This window comes from Achroia grisella, unplaced genomic scaffold (assembly GCF_030625045.1).
Source record: "Achroia grisella isolate CSIRO2021 unplaced genomic scaffold, CSIRO_AGI_Agris_v1 utg474, whole genome shotgun sequence".
NCBI classification, from domain to species: Eukaryota; Metazoa; Arthropoda; class Insecta; order Lepidoptera; family Pyralidae; genus Achroia; species Achroia grisella.
Window position 1 is genome coordinate 4,873,680 of NW_026712878.1, and position 12,478 is coordinate 4,886,157.

At 33.3% G+C, this 12,478-nt stretch overlaps 1 protein-coding gene across 1 annotated transcript in view; it reads right to left on the reverse strand.

Moving 5' to 3' along the window:
- LOC131845464 (dedicator of cytokinesis protein 1) overlaps positions 1 to 9,787 on the reverse strand; it is a 67,871-nt gene extending 58,084 nt beyond the window's left edge. The window contains exon 1 of the mRNA XM_059194529.1: positions 9,649 to 9,787. Coding sequence (XP_059050512.1) covers positions 9,649 to 9,694 — 46 coding nt within the window. The 5' untranslated portion in view covers positions 9,695 to 9,787. The remainder of the gene's footprint in view (positions 1 to 9,648) is intronic.
- Positions 9,788 to 12,478: the final 2,691 nt, after the last annotated feature.

A 12,478-nucleotide genomic window follows, 5' to 3' on the forward strand; every position in this document is an offset into this window, starting at 1 on the left:
AAAAAAAAAACAATGTCAGTAGGTTCTGACATATATACAAACAGACATACAGTCCTAGAGACCCGCTGAATTTCGATAGCCTCTTCACCCTGAGAGATACAACGCGACCTCCTAATTGTTTAATTGGTCTGATAACATTAATAATAGTAGTGAACTCTCTTTTTCGATCTCAGTGGTCTAGCGGTGATGCACATTTCCTTCCAACGGTTGCAGGTTTGATTCTCACAGTACATTTGCAGTGATATATATTTCTAACAATCTGGGTGTTTTATGTGTATTCCGTATACATTTTATAATCACTCCTCTCCATCCTAAGGTTGCCTGGAAGAAATCGCTATTTAGCGATAAGGCCAGCTGCAACTCATTGTTACCTCTATAATATAATTATTTTGTTATTATTTTCATATTTAATGTACATATTAATTTATGTAATTATTCTTTCTGTGAGAAGAACAATAAAGTGTTTTTCATTCATTTCATTCATTCATTCATTTATAATAAAAAGGATGACCTGAACAAGATGGCCGATTGTGTTAAGTCTTCTAAACATATTTAGGGTTTCTGTGGACGATTAAACAGAAGAATAAAAATTGTATATATGCGAAAACAATATAAATGTGTATATATTTATTTAAATCGTTTAATATTTCCCCGCGTGAAATTTATAGTCTATGTGTTATTCTGATGTAGAAGATATGTTATATATAACTTATATATAAAATTCTCGTGTCACAGTTTTCGTTCCCATACTCCTCCGAAACGGCTCGAGCGATTCTCATGAAATTTTGTGAGCGTATTGAGTAGGTCTGAGAATCGGCCAACATCTATTTTTCATCCCCCTAAATGTTAGGAGTAGTCCACCCCTAATTTTTTTTTATTTATGTCAAAACAACGTTTGCCGGGACAGCTAGTATATATATATATATGTTATTGTAAACTATAATTAAAATCCGTTTAGTAGTTTTTGTGTGAAAGAGAAATATCCATGCATTCACAATCGCAAATTTCCGCGTTTATGATATTAGTAAGAAGTAAGATTGTTTGTTTGTTTGTTTGTTTGTAATTCTTTATTGTATAAAATATTAACAGATACATACATCTTAAAAAATAATAAAATAAATGGTACAATGGCGGTACTAATCCCAAAAGAGGGATTTCTACAAGTCAACCTTTGAGTGACTGAAAAGAATTGTGGAGTCGTGTATACAGGTACAATAAAAAATACGCGTCAAAAAGCAATATATATATATATAAATGTAGTACAAGAAATAAGAGTAAATCTAAATAAAAAATGTTTTCCTAATAAATAAATAAAAAACCCTGTACATTCTCGAAATAGAATAACAAAATTAGACAAAGAAAATAATCGATTTTTTATTTGCAAATTAATAAGTATCAAGGCTAACTCGACAGAAACAAATCAAATGGATGCTGTCCCTCAGTTTAATAAAATGATTGGTGTATTGAATTAAAATTGGCGTGGCACATCTTTTGATAACCCTAATTGACGCTTCCTCAGGTGGGGAGGCGCGCCGGGAGCAGGTGCTTATGTGTGCGTTATGTACTGCTCAAAATAAGATTCACAACCTTACTTCGTGGAATTAAGTAATAATAATCTCAGGACAATTTACATAGCGCCATCTAGATTCAAGTTAAGCTAGCTAAAGTTACTACTGGGTACTAGATAACTGATACGAATACGATAGATTAGAGAGATACGATTTTTTTCGTAAATACATACATAATATACATAGAAAGAACCCAGACCGATACAATCATACTCATGAATACAAATTGGTCATAGTAGGTCAAAATTTAGTTATATGTATTTTTCAAGCCTAAGCCAAATTACAAGGAAAAAAAATTGACCAAAAAATAAGAGAGGAGGACAACCCTTATCACTTAGGGTATAAAAAATAGATAGTAGCCGATTCACAGACCTACTAATTCATAAAGTTAACAATAAAATTTCATAAAAATCGGTCGAACCGTTTCGGAGGATTATGGTAACTAATATTGTGACACAAGAATTTTATATATACACATAAGATATATATGAAATTAAAATAAATATAGCGTATGACATTATATAATGTAACAAAAAAAAACACTCATAATTTGAACAGACCAGTCTCAGTGCCGTTAAAGGAGACTTGGTCCACTGCATTATCATCCATAAAAAAAGTTATAATATTAAAAATATAAATATGTTTATGGGTAATGGACATTAAAAACTATTGGGTAAAACTATTGGAATTATTCATGGTAAATATGCGTGAAAGCCATGTGTGAATGCTTTATTTACCAGTTCACAAGTCGAAGTTTAAACAACTACTACACAGCGCTCTTAATATAGATCTTATTTTAAATTAAAATATGGGTCATTCCAAGCGGATTAATCGGCAGTTGTTGAAACTGCAAAACCGTTGCTTCAGTGACAACAAAGCTATTAAGATCGAACAGGGTAGCAATAAGGGGGCATGCTACAGCATGACATTACTGGAAAAAACGTAGTCAACCTGTAGGTTGACTACGTTTTGTAAAAGTTGAGGATCGAAGCCAAGACTGTAAATGAGGTAGTCTCTAAACCACTGCATCTATAAGAATTTGATTTGCGAACGGTTATGAGAGAATACGAATAAAAAGCTTCGCGGGATGATATAAGAAAAAAACTTTAATAAGAGCAAGTATGTCTGTGGGGAAAAATCTGTTCACAGGTTGACTAAGTTTTTTCCAGTAACTTAAGTCCAGTAAATTGAGGATCGAAGCCACGACTGTCTGTAGATAAGGCGTTATATAAATCACTGCATCAATAAGATCATGTGAGATGAGAGTTGAATGAGTTTTGAAGTTCATAGTGCTGACAATATTATCTGATTGCACAAAGATTAAATGCGTAACGATTTCTATGTTGATTGTCGCTTGCCTAATCCTTTTTCATATATATTTACTTTATTTTAGGACATTTATTTAAAACAGCAACACGCAAGTTTCTTGATCAATATTTATTTAAAAGAGTGAGAGAGAAAGAGAAAGTAAGTATAATTAAATTTCTTGCACATTCATCTTGTTATGAGTCTGCGTTCCGTATGAGTGGTAGAATAAAAAAATATTCAAAAGTGCTTCTATTAAGTTTATTTGAATATTAATTTTGCGGTTCTACATATCCTTACAATCAATGGTTACGAGAGCCTTGTCGATTTGCGTATCCACATCTCCCATAGACTCTTACATACTTGGTTTCGAGGATCACGCGGATCATTTCTAGCACGACTTATACTAAATACATTAATTTTATAAAATAATAATAATAATTCCAGGACAATTCCCATAGCGCCATCTAGTCCCAAGTTAAGCTAGCTAAAAAATGTGTCAAAAGTGCTTCTAGATAAGTTGATACAAATACATAATTTTTTTTTTGTAAATACAATACATATTATAGGGTTACGAGAGATTGTCGATTTGCGTATCTGATAACCCCATAGACTCTTACAATGTACCATGTCAGTCGATCACGCGGATCATTTCTAGAAACCATCGTGTTAAATACATTAATTTATAAAATAATAATAATAATTCCTGACCTCATGCGCCATCTAGTCCCACTGGTTAAGCCAGCGTAAACCGTGTGTACAGGCTGATGCAAATACATAGATATTTTTTACAAAAAAAATACATATTATATATAGAAAATACCCAGACCGATACACAATCATACTCATTAATACAAATGTTTGTGCCGTGCGAGGAATCGAACCCATGACCATCGGACGTAAAGCGGTGTGATAAACATCTAGACCACCGAAGTCGTTAAAAAAAAATAAAAATAAAATGCAATATTCAAAATATCTTGTATGTAGGTCTATTACAGATTCTTATGATATGTCAAATCTACCGTCAGTTTGGAATGTTTCCGAGATGAGAAGAACAGACAAGAAACTGAGCTGAGTTCCTTGTCAGTATTCTTTTCAAATAAATGTTGTACATGTTTACAATAATACAGATTTTTAAATTCAAATTTGGGAGAATGGAGTGACCACCAGCAATTATTATGATATCTATGTTTATATGTTCGTTCAGAACTCCATGCATCCCTCTAGACTTCCGTTCCAAATGTATAACGATAAGGCACGCGCCGCTTGATAATATTCCACGCAAAACATTGGTCATTGGACTAACGTGTCCGACTGTGACTTCATAACATATCTATACTAATACTAGCTGACGCGGAAAACTTTGTTTTTAACCGACTCCAAAAAAGAAGTCTCAAATAGGCTGTATTTTTTTAATGTTTGTTACATCATAACACCGTGATTTGAAAAATATTTTTTTAATTTGAGATACTTTCAGATTAGTCCCATTTATTGTTTTAAATATTTGTTAAATGTGGAGTTTACATTCACTTTACAAGCGATTCAAAAACACTTTTTTTGTTTGAAAGATTATTATACCACATTGGTCCAAAGTTTTGTAATTTTTGGAGTTATTTTATAAAAATTTTAATTTATTTATATTAATCAGTTATTTACCGCCGTATTATTAAGTACTAATATCACTATTAAAAAATAGAGATTGATTGTATAAGAGTGAAAATTTAAGATTTACGTATTCTTATGCTGAATCATATAATAAAATATAAACAAAAAAATTACCAAGATATAAAAAAAGCCCAGAAGTAGGGGAACTAGTAAAAATACAATTAAATTTAAGCCCCTCGACGAGACCCCTGACGCCGGCCCTGTCTCATTCAACTTACTAATTAGTGTAGCGACCGCTTTAAGAACATTATGACGCGATGTGCACTAATGTCTTTGGGTGTCTTTTTTACAGCTGCGTTCAGTGAACAGAACTGACATATACATATATGTCATTATAAATCTTATATATAAAATTCTCGTGTTACAGTTTTCGTTCCCATACTCCTCCGAAACGGCTTGACCGATTCTCATGAAATTTTGTGAACGTATTGAGTAGGTCTGAGAATCGGCCAACATCTATTTTTCATCCCCCTAAATGTTAGGGGGATGAAAAATAGTAGTCCACCCCTAATTTTTTATTTTTTATTTTAACAACGTTTGCCAGGACAGCTAGTATATGTATATATAATGACTAGCACACGTGTAGCAAAAGAAAGAGACCATAGAGATGCTGGGAAGACGAAAAAAGCAAACAGCAGGGCAGATACTGGAGAAGGCCACCCCAAAACAGTAGTACAGTGGAAGGAATTAGAGTAGACATTTGCCAGAAAGCACTCTGTACTGCAGGATATATAATATAATAAATAAAAAAATAAATAATAAGAAAATCTAATTAACGAATAATTTTGTTAAAAATTAATACAATCATTACATTTTTTTTAATGGGTTGTTGGGCTATTGTCAGATGTGTAGCACCTGTAGCACTGCGACCTACATAGATCGCGTGCGCGCGTGCGATTGTGCTCGCTCTTTTCCGAGTTCGCTACCTAGACCCGTCAGGGACAAGTATTGAAGGATATTCTTAGGAGCGATCGTTTTTATCTCCTCGGGAAAGAGTGTAAACTTTCCAAAGGAGATATTTCATTTATGCATGAGTGGGCTATAACCACATAGGATGTGAAGCGGCGTTTCCTCTTCAGTTTGGCAGAATCTGCAGATTACATAGTATAGTAGTATTATAAAACAAAGTCGCTGTCGCTGTCTGTCCGTCCCTATGTATGCTTAAATATTTAAAACTATGCAACGGATTTTGAAGCGGTTTTGTTTTTGGTAGATAGAGTGAATCAAGAGGAAGGTTTATATGAGATAATTTTAGCCGTACTTGTAAAACATACTGAAATAATTGTGAGAGAATGGCGTTTATATATATAATACATGTACACTCGTGCGAAGCCGTATATGTAAAAAAAATGTATTAAAAAGTGCAGGTTTATTTATCTTTCTTTAATGACTAGGAACCCATCTTGTCTTCACACGAGTTTCCTTATTTTTAAGGTAGATTAACTATTTATTTTATCATATTTCTGATCACTTTGCTATACCAATCAATTTTCAAACTATTATAATCCTGTTGGCCGTAACTGGCCTTTACAGTTTCACCGAACGATAGAGGGCGAGTGCAGATGGCACTCCAACCCCGCGGAAGGAGTTATGGAGCGGCTGAAGGACAACTCCTGTTGACAAATACGACTTTAGTGGGAGGGCACCGCTAGGGATACGAGCCTTAGGTCAGTCCGTCGTAATTTCGATCTCTGTTTGAATTAACGGGGGATCGATCGGAGGAGTTTACAGTCCTAAAAATGTTACTATATGTATTATACATAAAACCCTTCTGATGATTCTAAAACTGATAGTGAAAATCGTATCATAATCACTTGCAAAAAATGAACAAATAAATGAAAATAAAGACTGTATATTTTTACTTATTACTATATACTTTAATATAGGTAATAATAATAAGGCCTGCACAATTCATATAGCGCCATATACTCCTATGTTAAGCAGCATACTTAGATACAAGTTTTTAATAATTCATAATATTAAAATCTTGTATCTATATACATAATATACATAGAAAACACCCAGATCACTATGTATCTTTTCTTGATCTTAATCGTATTCTTGAGTATGACTATTTAATCATACTCAAGAATACGATTGCGAGGATTCGAACCAGCGACCATGTAAAGCAGTGTGTTTAACAACCATGTTAAACCACTATACCATTTATGACTGGTTAAATGTCTTAGTTCGCAGATGATATATTGTATATGTGCTATAAACGTATCATATATTACTAGCTACTCATCCCGGCTTCTCCCAGGTGTACATGTATTATACATTTATATGTAAACCTTAAACCTTTCTCTTCAATCACTCTATCTATTAAAAAACCGCCTAAAAGTCCGCTCCGTAGTTTTAAAGATTTAACCCTACATAGGGACGGACAGATAGCGACAGCGACTTCGTTTTATACTATGTAATGATAATATGTCTTTCAATTAGTGTATTATAAAAAACTAAATAATTAGATTGTTTATTTCACAAGGTCGTCAAAACCGTTTAGTACAACTGATAAGATAATTATTATAATAAACAAATATTAATCATATGTACACACTAGGTTACTATTACAATATTACAAGCAATATGAATTTTCAACTTTCATTAAATTCTCAACTCAAATTATTCTCCTGAACGGGTGCTAATTGTAGGCTTTTATGGAAGGTTACATATGAATGTGGATAGTTATAAGGGCATAGAAAGGCCGAAAAAGAGATGGATGGAATGTGTGAAAGATGATATGGTAAGAAAGGAAGTAAATAACGAGATGACTGCGAACAGGGATGAATGGAAGAGAAAAACATATTACGCCGACCACAAATAAATGGGATAAGGAAGAAGCAGATGATGATGATGAGTGGTGATTAACTAATACATACAAACAATCATACTCATGAATACAAATATTTGTAATGAGAGAGGAATCAAACCCTCAACCATCGGAAGTAAGACAGTGTGCTAAATTCTAGACCACCGAGGATGTCAACTATTGTTTTGTGTTTATATATTAAAGCTATATATAATTACTAACTTATGTACAACATACTAATTACTTAATACTTATAATTGTTTTCCTACAGTTTCATTAAAATTTAAAATATATATGTTACATTATTATACAAATTGAAACAAAAACAAGGAAGTGTTAGAGTAAATATCACATTTTCTCATTAAAAGCCACAATGCTTTATATAGCTTATTTCAGTTACTAAGCAAACCTATTGTGATACACGTTATGACACATGTACTTAAGATTAATTATATGTTGTTAATTATAATAGATCTATTGCAAATAATAGATCAACGACCTTGGTGGTCTAGCAGTTTAGTACACCACTTTACGTCCAATGTTCACGGGTTCAATTCCTCGCACAGCACACAGCTTTGTATTCATGAGTATGATTGTTTGTATCAGACTGGGTGTTTTCTATGTATAAGATGTGTGTATTTAGAAAAAAAAATGTATTTGTACCAGTTATCTAGTACCCATAACACAAGCTTTAGCTAGCTTAACTCGGGTCTAGATGGCGCTATTTGAATTGTCCTGAGATTATTATTATTATATATTTATGTTATATATGATTTATAGATTAAAGCTAGTCAACATATAAAAACTTAAAACTATAAAATATTTGAATAATTGATAGAAGTTTTTTGAAGTTTCATTAACTTTAAGACTGAAGAGAGGACTAACTTATATAATATCTCACAGGAGAAGAAAATATATAAAATTATTTGTAAAGATCTATTCAGTTACTCGTAGAAGAGTGTCGTATAGACAGACAGATATGCATTCGTAATTACACTCATATGGGGTCCAAGATGAGGTCAGCCTTCTCGAGGGAAACCAGTCCTGTGATAAACTGTTCTACAGATATAATTAACGGAAAACAAGTGAGGTGGCCAGACTTTTTTTCTCATAGAATATGTAACCCCTGCAGCTATATTTCTACCATATCCCCAAAACTCAACAAAACATGTAAATATTACCCCCTCAAGTCTCCTGTGGACTCCTGAGGGTCCCCCTGGATCACATTGGGTACTAAGGTGACATCTAACAAAATAACTACACCTTAAACACCCTGTTTCATATATTCATTGAGGATTTATTGTAATAAATATGCAATCATTGTAAACAAATCTATATTTGACCCTAAGGGCAATAGCAGGGGTAGGAGTGTGTTACTACTGTGGTCAGCGACCCCATCGCTAACAAATTCAGGTCAACATCCTTGTGGTCCCATCTGGAAACTACTGATACTAATTCCTGGGAAATTTGCTACTATAGGCGTGCTGATCAGACTTGATGGTCATTCTCCTCCACTGGTACCTCAGTGTCTACTGTTTGAGATAACTTTCATTATCACTTATTTAAAAAAATTACAACATTAAAATCACTTTTGTTTGTATCTCAAACATGTTTTCTGTAAACAGATATACATTTTTTATTGCAATCTTTACATAAATCAACTTGAGGAGCTGTCATTATTCAAATTATGTTTGCTAAGTTTATAATAATCTATTTTCGTCAAGTATTATGACCTTGATTGATTCATAAAAAATAAACAATACATACATATTCAAACAATATTAAACAAATAATTTATGTAACTTCAAATCTACTTTATAATAAACATTCAAACAGTTAACATTCTATCAACTCATAATACAAATTACGAAAACATTTGTTTATGTTTATTTTGTTTAAATGCAATTAGACATACAAGTAGATAATTTAAAGGATTTAGAATTTAAATGAAGAATATACAATATTTAAAGGATTTAAATTATTTAAATGATGAATATACAATTGCCTACAGCCTTGAACTGTGCATTACATGAGATTCAATAATGTTTTGAACTATTTATCAATATTAGTTCGTCATAAATTAGGGAGTGGTCCAATAAAGGTTAAACGGTATACACTATTACATAAAATTAACACCAATTTCTATCAGGATAACACTGATAGCGGCACAGAATGAGATATGATACAATGTTTATATTTATCTGGCTCGGCGGGAGGTAAGTGCAAAAGTTTATCAATGATGATCGTCAAATCAAACCTTTCCAAACTGTGAAAAAAATAATAAATGTAAACACTCACTGACACCATAGCAGTCTTCATTTTCCACTTTCTCCCAACAACCCATGGTGATAAAACACACGATATTTTATTATATATTTAACCCAGAAATAAGAAAATAATCATTTTTATCTCCCATTGAACTGAAGTGAAGAACACTCCCTAGCGTAACTGTCAAAACAAATTTGTCTGTGGTTAATTAAAATGGCCGTTTAGTGTTGCCCTACACAACGCGACTATAATCGATGGTACAGTTTAATTGATTTCGATTATAAATGTACTATAATGTATAATTGTGTATAACGTATTTTATAATATGTTTAATCTATTTTATACCTTTAAATTTTAAAACTCTTTCACGAAAAGTATCAATGGATTTTTCACAAAACCTTCGTTACTAAATCGTAACGCCATCTAACGGTGTGTATTGAAGTTCACATTTTAGTTAAAGTTTATCTATTTAACGTAAGATGGCGTTATAAGGAATAAGAATGGAATTAATTGGCTAATATCATTATTAGTTAGTATATAGGTCAATTCTTAAAGAGTAGAGCCATATAAGCAGTTCAAAACGAAAATCTAATCCACTTTTTGAATTCTGGAAGTACATCTTATTAGTTGTATCGCCAACGTACATTATTAACTCGTGGTAATTTGTTTAGTGTGTATAACAGTAGATAAGGTGATGAATGATAAGATGCTTATTTATTGGGGTTACTGCCATAAAAAGCTATGTAGCTAATTATGAAACTACTAGGTAATAACTACAAAGGTTTCCATTGGAAGATTGCGTGCTTGTAAATGTGGTGTATGTAGGTACCTTATATCTTTAGCAATAGGGTTTATAATCGCCATTACTAATAGTCTTCTTCCCTCTATGTTTATATTTAGGTATTTAGTACTAAGCATAAACTATTCTAATCCAACGCAAAACAAAAATTCTGACCAAATCGCATTAAGCGTAATCCTTTCCAACTCTCTTAGCATTCTGCATTCGAATTATAGCATTGCTATTTGTAAACTTTCAGGCGTTTGAGACGACTGAGAGCGCTGTTTAAATTCACTAATCAAATCCTTGTGTTACTCAGCACAATTTACAACTATAAATATTGAATGAATAAATTCATTATTATTTAATAGCAGTTAATAAATCTGCAAATTCAATCTGTAAAACAGTCTGAGTAGGTATCTCAGTTTTATTTATTTCAGCGCCAAGCAGCTAAATTCGAAACCTGTGTTTCGTTTAAAGGATGAAATAAATGAAATTATAGGATATGAGGTATGACATATTAAACACATAAGTATACTACTTCTTATGCAATCGTGACAATTCACATCGTAAAGTGATATCCGAATGCTATTCATGTATATAGATTTACCATTTACCCTCAGTTGTTTGCCATTTCAATTACATAACAGTACAAAACGTAGGTATATTACCAATCTATTGGAAGCCACCAGTATTCTCGAAAGGCTGTAAATAAATCAACTTGACAAATTGCTCAAGATACAGAAGCAGACCGTTCTCACCTTTGTTCACTGATTCATTCATTATTTAGTGCACGGACCTCAGTATCAAACAGTTCCAGATCAGTATTACCGAGTTGTCTAATTAAGGCTAATTTATTATTCCCTTTAATTCGGAGTTATTTCCTTGAAGTTCTGACTAGATTCTGATCAAGCGATTACCTTTGTGGTCTAGCGGTTTTGTATACTGCTTCATATTTTGACGATCGCCGGTAAGATTCCCTCACAATATAAATATTAGTGAGTTATGTATTTACATATGTTTGTGTTAGGGAAAATACTTTATGTGGAAGCGTCTGTCTCGTACCTGTATGGTTCTGCGGATTTCTTGGGCTTCAGGGTCTCGAAGATATTTTCGCCTGCTTTCCAGTTTCACAGTAGGTTTAACTCAGTTTTAATTTATTTTAATATACAATAAATGCGCACGCGTCATGGCCGCCGTACGGTCAGTTCTGTCATCGGTAGGGGGGGGGGGGGGGAAGCAAACAGAAACTAACGGACTCTAATATAATAATCTGTACTTACGATGGTACAGGGTAGATTTTGAACAGTTTGAAATATACATTTAAGGTTACTTAAGGGTCAGCAACGCGCACGTGACAATCATAGGCGTATCGTATCGTATTCAGAGGTAATCGTTTACCAACAGATAGGCCGTTTGCCACCAGCGAGTATTAAAAAAAAATATAAAAAAATTATAACATAATTATAACATTATAATGGTTTGAGTTAGAGTTATGAATCTTATTTGGTTGAGTGCCAATATAGACCAGTTTAGTACACTGGTCTTCCTCGAGGCGATTGATTCTGATATACATAATGAAAATGCCCCTCCGATCGATCCCCCGTCCAATTCAAACGGGGATCGAAATTACGACGGCCTGACCTTCGAACCCCTAGCGGTACCATCAGACTAAAGTCGTATCCGTCTGGCGGGAGTTGGCCTTCAGCCGCTCCATAAGTTCTTCCGCGAGTTTCGAGTGCTATCTACACTCGCCGTCTATCGTCCGCTAAAGCTGTAAAGGCCAGCTGTGGCAAACAGCATTAGAGTAGTCCGAAAAAAAAATAGCGTTATGTAATAATTTCGTGACAAAATAAATGTAACTTCACAATGACACTCGAAGGAGTAATAACCAGAATATAGGTTGAAAATCGACTAGCCACTTCTGTTACTTATCTACAAACGATAAAAAAAAATGCCTTTGATCGTTGCCTGTTTAAACATTTCCCTCATTTCGTAGCTGGAGGTCGGCCAAAATTGACTTTGATATGAAAGCTCGCATTCAGAATTCTAATTTACCGAATTCCGTTATACTTATAGATG